Raw genomic sequence first — 13,237 nt, 5'->3', positions numbered from 1 at the left:
CCTCAGCTTTAGCCTTAATACAACTCCACCCCCACCACTTTATAGGCTGCTTCCCCAGGTCCAGCACTCCAGGGCCATTTCCAACACATGGGTTAGTGTATTTTAATGCCACAGGTCTATTTCCTTCACCCTGCTTCCATTTGGGAAGCACTTTTCTCAAATAAAGGGAAATCTTTGGCCATTGTTGTCCTTGGTTCACCTCTACAAAGCAAGCAGCGACAGGAACTGCTGGCACAGGCAAACACGATAACCATCATGAGCACTGTATGCAGGGTGTTGGTTATACTTAATAGAAAATACCTACAGTTGAATGCTTCACCATCAATCTCCTTTGGGTTTTCTGCAAAATGTTCTAGAGGTTTTATAAGAAGACTTCAGATAACTGCACGGCTAACAGCAATCGAAATACACTGTCTGAAAAAGCTCCCTCTGAGGGCATTTCTCCACAACCATTCACAGTCGCACAAATTCTCAAGGGCATGAATTACAGTAAAACGTATCAGGGAGGAAATTAGGGCATAGTGATACTCCCCAGTAAAGGAATTACAATTAGCTTTGTCAACTTGTACCAGGTTTGAAATCTAGCATTATCTCTGTCGTGGAAGAGGAGGCAGATGCTGTTAAGACCACAGAGAATATCTGGAGACTCACATTTAAAAGGTTTCTCAAGCCAGTTTTTTGTAGACAACACCAATAACCGCAAAATACACCTGTGTCAATTTCGCAGACAAACAACGTTAGGTCTTTGAAGTATGCTTAAGAAATAGATGAGATCTCAGAGTTTCACGAAACAGCAAACACTCAACGCCCGCCCGCTCCAACAAGCGGAGTCACCAACACCCGAGCCACCACTCAGGGAAACGCCAGCCGCTCCCCAGAAGACACGAGGAACTGTCAAGAAGGTGGGGGAAAAAAATTCTGCACAACACAAGCACACAGCATGTTCTCACACAAGCGCAGCCTTCTCCCAAAACACTAAACACACTTACAGCATCTTTTTAAGTCCACCGCGCGTTGGGCTTATTACTTCTAGTAGGCAGTTTATTGTGGGTGTGTCGCTTGACACGCAGAGAAGCACAACCCGAGTGACTCCAAGCACAGACCACCGCTCCAGCGGCCCCGGGCGGCAGACGGGGCACAGCCCGGCAGCGCGGGCGGCCGCGCTCCGGAGCGGCCACAGGAGCCGCTCCCGCACCTGCCAGGGGCCCCGGAACGCGCCCCCCGCGCCCCAGCCCTGAGGAGCGCGGAGGGCGCCTCAGCCCGCGCCCGCCGCGACCCTCGGCACCACAGCCCCGCGGCGGGGGCGGCGGAAGGCGGCGGCCCGAGGGGAGATGCCGGAGGCGCGTTACTCCACCTGGGCTCCGCTCCCGCAGCCGCGCCGCCATGCGCGCCTCCGCTCCGCGCACGCGCGCCCGCCCTCAGCGCGGAGCGGGGCGGGGGCGCGCGGGGGGCGCCGGGAAGGCGGCGGCGCGCGGCCTCTCGGGAGCGCGGCGGGCGCGCGGCACGCGGGCGGCGCGCGGTCCCGCGGGGGGCTCGGCCGGGGCGCGCCGCGACACGTGGTCCGTGCCGGTGTCGGCGACAGCAGCGATGGCGCAGCTCACGGCGCGGTTCCGCACCGAGAACCGCAGGTGAGCCGCTTCCCCTCCCGGGCCGCGGGTGGGTTCGGGAGCGGGTGACGCAGAGGCGGTAACGGAGAGCTGTGCCCGCAGGTTCGCCGTGGAGGATGTGCCCTTCTCGGTGCCCGCGACCTCCGAGACCACCGACCTCAGCCAGCTCATCAACAAGCTGCTGGCGGCGGCGCACGGTAAGTCCCGCGGCGGGGGCGGCGCCGCGGAGCCCGGCGTCCCTCGTGTCCCCAGGCCGGGCCCGGCCCCGCGCGGGCTGTCACCGCCCGGCGGTACCCGCAGGCCCGCGGCGGGGACGGCGACAGCCCCAGCCGGTCCTGCCCCGCTGCTTTGGCCCGGCTGCCTGCAGCGAGGCACTCCTGGAACTTGATCCGGAACGCTGCGGGTACCGGGGCTGCTGGCCATTCCCAGGAGAAATGGACCAAAGGCTGGAATACTGCGTGTGCCCGGCGCCACAGGCCAGGCTGCCGCAGCAGATGGGCATGGAAGTGTTGCCCAAAACCTGGCACAAAAATTAAAGAAACCAGAGGTTTGGTTTTTATAACAGCCTTTAAGAAAACCTCAGCTGTTCTGTCAGCGCTGAAATGGGCCCACTGACTTGAAAGCTTATCTAAGGAAAGACACTTGTCCAATGTTGTTGGAAAATCCCATTTTACCCATGACATTGCAAACAATATTGAACAGAAAACTAGTGCACCGTGCAGTGCTTCTGCCAAAATGCAAAGCCTTTGTCATTTATGCCATTACAAAGGGAGAAATATGAACCAAAAGTTCTTAGGATTTTCCTACTGCTGCCACAGATACAGGGCTCTAGCTGGTGGTAACAAGTGGCAAGATCCATACAGAACAGTCAGGAAGCACCACTAGGATTTGATTACCTATAGCTACAGAGAAAATACAATAAGAGACAAACAACACTTTGAATCCCAACAGCAAATTTTCCTTCCTCTTAAATAATCCTGTGGAAGTAATGGGCTGCCCACTTAAAACTGGGCGAAGAAACTAATTGGTAGGCGGTTTTGTTCTTGTTACCATTTGTTTTGGGGGTTTGGTTTGGTTTTGTGGGGTTGTTTATGTTTGGGTCTTTTTTAAACTCTTCTTGGCTCCATTTTCCCGAGCCTGTCACAAAACGATGCCTTTCTTGATGGTATTAAATAAATAGTGACACCTGAACATTGATTTTTCCCAATTTGTTTCAGAGGATCACAAGTATGTGGAATTTGACTTCCTTATCAATGGCCAGTTCTTGCGATTGCCACTGGTCACACACATGGAAATGGAAAATATTTCTACAGTAAGTCATACTCAATGTCTCCCCTTCTTGGACAGCAGAACAGACTTAGCCAGTTTACTTCAATCTGATTTAGATATTACACTGTCAGCTAGGTAGATTTCCTGCCCCAGTTTCATTTCTTTTCTGACTTCCCAGGAGAATTCCGTATATCTTAAAATCTGTTATGAACTGCAGTGATTAGAGACTACAGACAGAGCAGTGCAAGGAATGTAATCCAATCTGTTGTGTGTGTACAGTTCAGAGGGGAAATTCTTCTCTTACTCAGTTCATCATTAATGCATTTTTGTCTCTTATGGTAGGGGATAATGGGGATGTTTAATATTACTTCTAGAAAATGTTGCAAAGTGTTTTAGGCACTGGTTTTCTATTAGTAAATATAGAAGAAGAGGAATGTAAGGAGTGAAATCACTTGCTTTTGCTTCCTGCTTGCTATTAATAGTAATTTGATAAAAATACGGAAAACAATGTAATTCACACTTTTTTTCCTCAATACTTTAGTTCTACTGTTGTGGTGACAGACTTGGATACCAAGACCTTTGCTAAATGAATTTGTTTGTTTGTGCCACTCTACAGTTAAATTTTACTGTTAGTGATTAAAAAAACCCAAAACTATGCTGTATCAGTAAAGAAATATTTTGTCTGTGAGCTCAGGAAGAAGTGGTGGAAATAGAGTATGTGGAGAAATACATGGCCCCTCAGCCAGAAGAATGCATCTTCCATGATGACTGGATCAGTTCTGTTCAAGCCACTGAAGAATGGTACACATTAAGCCAGTTCTAATTTTTGTCTTGCTTATTCACGTTCCTCCATGGTATAGAGCAGTATTTTCTCTTTAATAAACCCCTGGGCAGGGTTTTTTTTCCCTCTTTGCTTTATTTTTCTTTTTTTTTAACCTGTCAAGTCAGTCAGCTGCTTGCTTTTGTAAGCAGTTCACTGGTTACACTGTCACATGACAGTGACTTTAACGAGGTAGAAAACAGCTAGAGACACTGAACTTGATATTCTGCTTATACAAATGAACACAACAAATGCTGTTTAGTATCCTTTTTCTTAAAGGAAAGCACGTTTTCCTCATTACTCTTTTTTGCTTAAACCCTTGACTTCCAACATGACACCCGTTAGCAACAAATAGAATAGCATAGCTTTCTGCAGAGATTTTCCTGGAAAAAAGCCTAAGAGGCATCAGTGCCTTTTTCTACTGTATTTTCACATCCATTTTCCAATCAGCTAGGTAATGTTCATATATTAAGCAGAGATTTGAAAATGCTTTGAGAACTTCTGGCAGCATACTAGTTTTACTGAGAAATTAAGTTTTGAATTATGTAAATTGTATGAGGGATCTAAAGTCCCAGCAACCAAAACATGCAGTACTCTCACTGCTTGTCTTCCTAGCCTGTACTCTTGGCCTCCTGTTTGCAAGGCTTTAACAAAGCTTGGCTCTGTAGCAAAAAACATATTTTTTCCTCTTTCAAGCTATTTCTTTTAAGCCAGTTACTTTGCTGAGAGTTTTCCAAGTTTGTGTTTGAGGCTTTATTTCATAAAAGCATTAGTTGGTGTTAAAGACAATGATGTTTCCAATGCTGTACCCTGTAGGATATTGACCGGCTGCTATGATCAGACTGCTCGGATCTGGTCTGTGGAAGGAAAATCCATCACGACAGTAGCTGGGCACACAGAAGTAGTGAAGGATGTGGCGTGGGTGAAGCAAGGTCAGTATATATAGCAGGGGAGTAGTAGTAGTTTGATCTACTGGGAGAGAAATGCTAGCATTCCTCAACTGTGAGTATTTCATTATCTAAATGTAATTATTTCAGTCTCTGTCAGTGGTGTAAGAAATGAAGTCATGGTGTGCATAAAATAGTCCTTTGACAGTAATAAATGAATGAATACTTTAAGATGATTGCTGTATATCCACCTTGCAGTCTCCATTAGCAAATACTGGTGTATATGTAGTTATATTAACTGTACTTGCAGGGTAACATGACGGAAACTGAAACACATATGAGTTTTTGTCTATCTGCTATTTGTTCTAGGATTAGAATAATTATTTATAAAGACTTTGGAAAGCTGGGTTGAGCATGAGTGTAACTTTTCTTTTCCTCAGATAGTTTATCATGCCTGTTACTCAGTGCTTCCATGGACCAAACTGTGCTGCTCTGGGAGTGGAACGTGGAGAAAAACAAAGTGAAAGCCCTTCACTGCTGCAGGGGACACGCTGGCAGTGTCGAGTCTGTGGCTGTTGATTGTACAAGAACCAAAGTGAGTGACTTCTGGAAAGAAACCTTTGTGTTTTGGGATTTAGCAGCCTGTACCTCAAAAATCCTGGTTTTGTCCTTGCATGGGTATTCATCATCATGATTTTTGACACAGCAATAATTTTCCAGTCTTGTTATAAGTGGTAGTTATTGAGAATTAGGAGTGTTACATCAATGCTAAGCCATAGAATCACAAAATCATTTTGTTTAGAAAACAAGTTAAATTTTAAAGTGTATTTTACTTTAAATGGATGAGGATTTTGTGCTATAATGGACTATTTTGAAATTTCACCTAAATTTTTGCAGTGCTTTTGGTGGGAAAAAAATTTCCAGAGTTCTTGGAAAAAGCAGGTGGTAGAGAGGTTCCTCCCCTTCACCCAGGAATTCAACAGAGCATTCCCACCAAAGGTGGAGTCATTGCTCCCAGCTTGACTCAACATCAAACAGGTTAAAGGCAAACTTTTTGGTGCTGAAGGAAATAGGTATTTTGTAGATATTTTTCCTACAAAGGAAGTAAAAAGAATAACTTGATGTATGCCAAACATTTTTGGGGGATTTTTAGGAGCTCAGCACTGTGTGTTATAACCCATTGGTTCATTTGTCAAGCAGATCTCTCTTCCAAGGTCTATCTGGATCAACATTTAACTAAATGTTTCTGTTCATACAGTTCTGCAGTGGATCCTGGGATAAGATGTTAAAGATCTGGTCTGCAGGTAAGATGTAAGTTTATAAGGCATCACTATGCTGAGTTACTGGTTTGCTTAATTACACAATTTCAGATCTTGTTATCCCCTGCATGATGGTTGTAGGCACCATAAATATGGGGATTTGCTTAATTACGTGGAGATGGAATTCAAAAACCTGTAGCTCAAGTCTGCCTGGTTTCTGTCCCAGTACCTACAGATGAAGAGGATGAAATGGAAGAAGCAGCTAACAGACCACGGAAAAAGCAGAAAACTGATCAGCTGGGACTAACAAGGGTAAGATGAGCTCTGGGTTTGTCTGGATTTTTCTTTAGAGGTGTAGCCACAACAGATAATTTCTGTTTGCTAAAAGGTGACTTTTAAGCTTCTGCTGGTATGTCTCAGGATAATCAGACTTTTTTATTTATTGAAATAATAGATTTTTTAATAACTTACTCAAATCTGTCACCATTAAATTCTAGACTCCCCTGGCAACCCTCTCTGGCCACACAGAAGCCATCTCCTCTGTGCTGTGGTCAGATGCTGAAGAAATCTGCAGCGCATCATGGGACCACACCATTAAACTCTGGGATGCTGAGACTGGAGATCTCAAATCAACGTTGGTGAGATCATTATACTCTGTCTGTAGGTTCAGCTGAAGTCCAGCTCAGAGAAAAAGAAAAAGCTGTGTAAAATGGTAGCTCCTGTCTTAGAGTTATTATTTTCTTTACTGGCAGACAGGAAACAAAGTGTTTAATTCTGTCTCCTACTCACCCCTGTGTCGACGTCTTGCATCAGGGAGCACTGACAGACATATCAGACTATGGGATCCTCGCAGCAAAGGTGAGCTTAAACATGCATGGTCTCAAAGATGTTCTTTAAAATCAGAACTTTGTCCTGTCAAGACACATCTCACAAACTTTTCTGATCCCTTTCCTTGAAACCAGCCATTTGGGGGTTTCATTAAATACAAAGCTTACATCTGTCCTCTGTATTCTTGTGCAAGACATCATTAAATTTCTTACCTAATAATTTAGAAATCACTATTTTTTTTTAAAACTTGCTAATGAATTTCAACTGTGCAATTGCAGAATGGGGTTTTTTTTTTTGGTAAGGTTAAGACTGAGGCTGGTCTGATAATCATTAAAGTGAAACAGTAATCACCTGGACATGGTACTATATTTCATATACAAATGGAATTACAGATATTATGACTGAGCCTGCCAGATTTATTTTCACAGACGTATTTCATAGAAGGGTCTGGGTTGGAAGAGACCTTAAAGATCATCTACTTCTAACCTTCCTGCCCTGGGCAGGGACTCCTTCCACCAGAGCAGGTTGCTCAGAGCTCCACCCAGCCTGGCCTTGAACACATCTTTTTTGTAGGCTCTGTTCAGGTACTGGAAGGCCGCAAATAGTAAATAACATTTATTTGTTTAGCTTCTGTAGATCTAATCCAAAGTTCACTAGCATATTACATGTTGTTAATAAAAGCTTTTTTGTTTGTTTGCTTTAAAAAAATATTTTTGAAAAGGAAGTTTAATGACAAGAAAATACATTTTGAGGGGTTTTGGGTTGGTTTCTTTTTGGTTTGTTTCTTTGGGTTTTTTTCTTCCCCAGAACTTGTGTGGCTTACATTGTTGTTGACTTTATTTAAAGTTCACTTAACACATAGTTTGAACTGCAATCATACTGGATTTTGTACACACCTTGAAAGTGCTGGTTTCAGCATCTGCTGATGTCTGTGTTTTTTCCTCTTTCTGTTCAGATGGCTCCTTGGTTCTCCTGTCTCTGACTTCCCACACGGGCTGGGTGACATCAGTGAAGTGGTCACCTACCCATGAGCATCAGCTGATCTCTGGTTCTTTGGACAACATTGTGAAGCTTTGGGACACAAGGAGGTAAAATAAACCTGAGTTGTTTGTTGTTCAAAGGCATGTAAGCTTACAGGGTGAGCTACCCCTCATGAAACAGCAAAAGCAGGCAGAGACATTCAGTGGGAACATGTGTGGCATTTGTGAAAACCCTTTAGGTTTTGGAAGTCAACCATAAAATAAAAGGGAGAAAAATATTTTTAGTCTACCACAGGGCTGGAAAGTTACACCGTTGAGCAGCATCTACACATGGAAGAAAGAAGCTAAAATAAATTTTTCCTAACAGCTGATTGGATTTCAGTCACGAAGTTGTTTGCAAGCAGATGAAAAATGTTGGTGCTTTTCCCTTTGGGGATGTGAGAGAGGATAATACTAATGTGATTGGCTCTGGGGAAAGCAGAGGAAGTATCACAGATGGTCAGTGTCTGTACTCTCTCAAAGTGTTTATAACTGGTTGATCACATCTGTTTGATAGCTCTGGGAAAGCATTTCTCCCTGGGACCAGTTGTTGTCTGTGATTGCTCACGTAGCTTCAAACCTGTTTTTCACTAGTTGCAAAGCTCCTCTGTATGACTTGGCTGCCCACGAAGACAAGGTTCTGTGTGTGGACTGGACAGAAGCAGGGGTAAGAATCTGAAGAGCAAGTTACTTGATTTATATGCGTGGTGTTTAAGAAGAGAGCTAAAAGCAGTCATGCGCTGTTACTTCCTTATGCTTAAAACTAGGAGAGAACAGGCAGTTGTAGTTGGGCTGTGTTTGATGTCTGGGTGGTGGAGTCACAGGCACTGCAGCATGTCCCCACACTGCAAAGGGGAAGGGTGAGAGCAGAAGCTCTGTGGTTTTTACTGAGCATTATAGTGATATTCCAAACAAGGAGAGACGAGAACAGCACTGTACCTTACTCAGAAAACGCATGTTCCAAGGTGGTCTTCTGCCATTGGGACTAAAGCAGCAGCATGAAGTAAAGCTGGGGCGTGGCAGTCAGTGCATGTAGAAGGGGAAAACTGTATAATCCTCTACAGCAAGCTGTTCTGCTACTGTCGTGGTACACATGTATTTAAAATTACCAAAAACTCCCATTCTGTGAATGTTCAAGATTGTCAGGGTGGCTCCTGTTCACTGTAAAAGTCAGGAAAAGATTTAGCAACTTTACTACAAAAGTTTCACTTCTAATTTTAAGAGGAGAGTAAGAGACAAAGTTGCTTCTGCACTTTTATTCTGGGTTTGAGTCATGCATTAACAGTCCGTTATTCACTACTACTTTTTATAAAGGAAAGAAAAATTGAGTCCTTAACTTTTGTGTACTTACTTTGCTTAGTTCTGTTACTAATCAGTTTCCTTCTCTCCTCAGTTGTTACTGAGTGGAGGAGCAGACAACAAACTGTATTGCTACCGATACCCAGCTACAGCCTCTGATGTTGGGGCATGAAGCTCAACAGCCAGAAGACTTTTTTAAAAAACCAAGATTTTTGCAGCAGTTGCTTTCTATTAGCATCTCTACACAATCAACTTCAGAAGAAAGGAGTTTGTTGCTCAGAGAGCTATTCCTGGTTTTGTATTGGTAACCTATATCCATATTTCTCACAGAAAAATAGCAAAGCCCAAATGGGATTCATGTGAAACAAAGCAAAGGTAATTTCCTCCCGTTTTGATGACTTTGAATTAACATCTTTTAAATTACTATTTGTATAGCCCTTTAAATAAGAAGTAAACTGTTTGCTGATACTTAAAGAAAAACTACTCACTGACTAAATTATTTTTTGAGTTTACCTGCTTTCAGTTGGAAAAAAAAAATAAAACTTTTATCAACAGCTCATTGGTTTAGTGTGTCATTTCAGATAAAATGACATTTCAGCTCTCTGTCTGGAAAAGTACTGTGGCAAAGGAACAGACAAAGAAGGAACTAAGTAAACCATATTAACATGCAGTGATACCAGTGTAAGTACAACGTATTTTTGAAATATATCTACATTACTAGTGTCCATAAATTATCCTGAAACCAATACTTTTTATATTTGGCTGACAGTTCTTTGAATAGTCTGTAATAGTCTGTAATCTTGATTGTTTTAATACGACTTTCCTTTCAGACATGCAGTCCATTTAAAATAATCATGTGAAATGACAATGGTCAACAATAACAAACAAAAGTCCCAAACAAGCGTTGGATGTGATTTAGGCTCCATGACCTCTCTGAAATTTCAACATGTGCTCTTTTCCCTTGCTGTGGGGAAGGCAAAAGGTTTTATCAAAACAGAACTTAATGAGAACTAGGCCAACACACTTCAGATTTCTACTCCCTGTCAGAATGGGGCTGCCAAGCTGGCCCTGACACACCCCAGTCCACGGGTGAATGCAGTTTATGGATTAACACCCTGCTTGAATTTGAGAAGCACAAGGCTACAGCGACCTGCACAGATACTTCATTGGCTAACGACAAATTGTAGTAGCTTACATTGCAATTTATATGCCAAAAAAAGTCCAATCAGGTTTGAATCACCAATTTTGTTTGATGTAAGCTCATTGGCAGAGATCTCAAATTACAGGCAAAAGAAATGGTTGGCTTGAAATTAATTGTCAAGCAAACCAATTTAAATTGTCCTATAAATTGCATGAAATAAGTGGCTTTTCAGCTGCCAGTGAGAAGCTGGCTAAGTCTGGTCTAGGAAAGACAGCTGCTCAGTCTGGATGAGTCTATGAAGCCATCCAAATCAAGACATGTACTGTAGGGAATGCTGAAAACATAACTCAAACCACAAAAATGTAAATTTCTGTAGCAATTTCAATATTCATACTTGAAATTTCAAAATGTTGATTTTCCATGTCTTTGCAATCTATTCCATTGGACAACTGGCAGCCTGTAACCAACAGGGGATCTCAGTAGAAAAACACTGTAGAACTAAATAAATATTGAAATAAATGCTCTGTGATTAGTACTTACAGTTCCAGCCTATAATGTATAATTTAAGCGAAGAAATTTCTTTAAATATTTGAAATTATCTCTGGATGTAAACCAGAACTCACAAAAAGCTGGATGGAGAAATATAATAAGCCAGCTATAGCAAAACATCCCAATAATCTATATTGCTTATCCAAAAGAGTCCTCCCATCACACTTCCTACTGTCTATGGTCTATAAATTTAGAATAGGGAAGTACAGATCTTCAGTCAGACCACAGCTGTTCTAAACTGCATGTGAAAGACAGCTGAAATCCCTTGGAAGAGCCTTCAGGAAATGCTCAGTGAATTCATTCCTCTCCTTTAACACTCTCTCTATCCCAGTTCTTGAAAACTATTCAAGTCTGTTACACACACATGCACAAACCAGAAGTCTCATGGATTTCTGCTCCCAAGACAGGTCAGAAAAACAGCTGACAAAGCAGAGAAGAAATACTGGAAATTGAAACATTCACCAAAGACTGAAGATGACTGTGTGGTAACATCTGATGCAGAGCTGGATGCAAAGTTAGTGATAAATCTATGCACCATGAGGAGAGTCAGTATGAACTGATAGAATATGAATCCATGAAAATGGCTCATTCTCTCTGCCAATAACAAGTGCTAGTTACTTTCAACAGGGCACGCTCAGCTGCCTGTACCATTCGAAAAGCCCCAAAAATGGTATCAAGTGTTAGAATGACATGATTGTTTTCTGAAGCTGTTCAGCACCAGAGAGGAAGGCAATCTTAAGCTATTTTCCCCTCTCAGTGGTGTCACCATTGTATCTGTGCACACACCCTTGCACACACATTTGGTGGAACAGCTTAGCAGGTTTGAGTTTGCTGCAGTAACCAAAGTGTTACCACAGAGTCTGGCAGCCAGGCTAAGAATTCTTTGTCATGTGGTCTTATTTGGGGATCAGGAGGACAACAACAACAAATAAGATACACTCTCATTTTTTAAAATACTTGCAGCATTGAAGGCTACCGGGTGACATAAATTCCTTATTTGTGTGATTGATTCCAAGCCTTAGGCACATTGCTGATTGGACAGTGGATGTGGACACCCAGAGCCTCTGCTCAAAACACAGATTGAACCAAAGTCTGAAAGGTGTGGCATGGGTGTGCGTTAATGGGAAGTGTTGTTCACACCATGATGCTTGGGATTCACAACAAATGTGTTTTCTAATGTCCTCTGTTAAAGCCAGTAGTAAGTTTTCTAATTCAAAGAGCTCAAATTCCCATCTCTCTCCCATTCTTTTCCTCTCAGGTTCTGCATAAGCTTTAGCCCAAGAGAGCAAGGGTTTGTACAAATTTGAAAAACCTTTTGATATTAAAAAAAAGGGGGGGGGGGGGGCGGGGGTTGTGTTGGGTTTAAAATTTGACAGAATTTCCCTGCACTCCATTGCAGAGATCTTATCTCTCAGGTCTTGGATTGGTTGGTTGTTATTTTGGTGGATTTTGAGCATAAGATGTGGTGTTAGGATTTGCTAGCAGTAGGTTTTTAATACTTGGAGTAGGAATCAAGAATACTTTTGAGGTTATACAAAAGATCTTGTTTCCATCTTACATCAACATGCAAATGTTCCTCCTGATATAAGCATAGGATATGAAAGAATAATGGATTTAACAATCAGTATTTTGCCTTTAAGTTTAAGCATATGCAGAGACCTTCAATGGATATTCTCTGTTGCTTTTCAGAAAATAGTACTTATCTCCTGCAGCTACAATACTAAACAAAGTGTTTCCAGATCTAAACATCAGAAATTTAAACAGATCCTGGTTTCAGTTAACCTGCTCTGATTACAGAGCATGTCAGTTAATACAGTGAAGCCTACCCAAATCAATGGCATTAATACAGATTTACAGAGGAGTTTACATGAAGCCTACCTGCATGCAATTTACAATAATTAGATCTTATATCTTAATGTAGCTGAAAACTGAGTCAGAACTAGTCTCCAAAAAATCAAATACTCCATGTCAGTGAAGCCTTTTCTGACAGGAAATAAATAAGATTTGTCTTCATAGTAACTAAGCTTTGGACAGAATTGTGAGGGGGAGGAGATGATGGTTTTTCTCCCCTTCTAATCCAATCTATTTAAACAGAGGAATCAAAACAACAGATGTTTAGTATGGTACTGGCGCCACAGAATCTGGCATGAACTCACCAAAGATGAGAAGATGAGGAGACCACAGTTTCCCTAGTTCAGCTGTCCAGCCTCTAGGCTGCTGTGATTTAAATTTGCAAGTCCAAATGGTCCTGTTAAAAAGCAGCCATGACTTTTGCCAGAAGAGCAGTTTGCAAGCTGTGCACCATCCCACCACGCCCCACTCTGAACCTCTGCAGTATCTGTAGGTATTGCTTGCTACATGTAAACAGAGGATTATGAGGCAAATCCGACCAGATAATTTTTGAGAATAATAATATTGTGCTACATACCAGAGAAGTCTGTCTTAATGAAAGAAATCTCTATTTCTAATATTTTCTCAGCCTGCTGCAGTATAGTGCAGCAACTGAAAAATATTTTCACTTTTGGGATGTCTGAATTGTAGTCTCTTATGTCTTTGCTG

At 42.5% G+C, this 13,237-nt stretch overlaps 1 protein-coding gene across 1 annotated transcript; it reads left to right on the top strand.

Annotated features, from left to right (window-relative positions):
* The first annotated feature begins 1,484 nt into the window (after positions 1-1,484).
* Positions 1,485-9,545, top strand: WDR12 (WD repeat domain 12). The gene is made up of 13 exons (XM_066189710.1): positions 1,485-1,628; positions 1,710-1,804; positions 2,825-2,919; positions 3,571-3,677; positions 4,513-4,628; positions 5,024-5,178; positions 5,842-5,887; positions 6,069-6,154; positions 6,340-6,480; positions 6,595-6,700; positions 7,626-7,758; positions 8,284-8,356; positions 9,083-9,545. The coding sequence occupies exons 1-13, from the start codon at positions 1,588-1,590 to the stop codon at positions 9,158-9,160; spliced, it is 1,272 nt and encodes a 423-aa protein (XP_066045807.1). The 5' UTR covers positions 1,485-1,587; the 3' UTR covers positions 9,161-9,545.
* The last annotated feature ends 3,692 nt before the right edge of the window (positions 9,546-13,237 follow it).

Source organism: Chamaea fasciata, unplaced genomic scaffold (genome assembly GCF_029207755.1).
Source record: "Chamaea fasciata isolate MVZ Bird 193981 ecotype frontalis unplaced genomic scaffold, bChaFas1.0.hap1 SCAF_8, whole genome shotgun sequence".
Taxonomy (NCBI): Eukaryota; Metazoa; Chordata; class Aves; order Passeriformes; family Sylviidae; genus Chamaea; species Chamaea fasciata.
This window is presented reverse-complemented; position numbering and strand designations above follow the sequence as displayed.

Excerpts from the sequence above, each read along its gene's own strand:
- WDR12 (XM_066189710.1), top strand. The coding sequence starts at position 1,588 with ATGGCGCAGCTCACGGCGCGGTTCCGCACCGAGAACCGCAG. Across the intron at positions 4,629-5,023 it reads TGTGGCGTGGGTGAAGCAAG|ATAGTTTATCATGCCTGTTA; the intron begins GTCAGTATATAT and ends TCTTTTCCTCAG. Across the intron at positions 5,888-6,068 it reads GTTAAAGATCTGGTCTGCAG|TACCTACAGATGAAGAGGAT; the intron begins GTAAGATGTAAG and ends TTTCTGTCCCAG.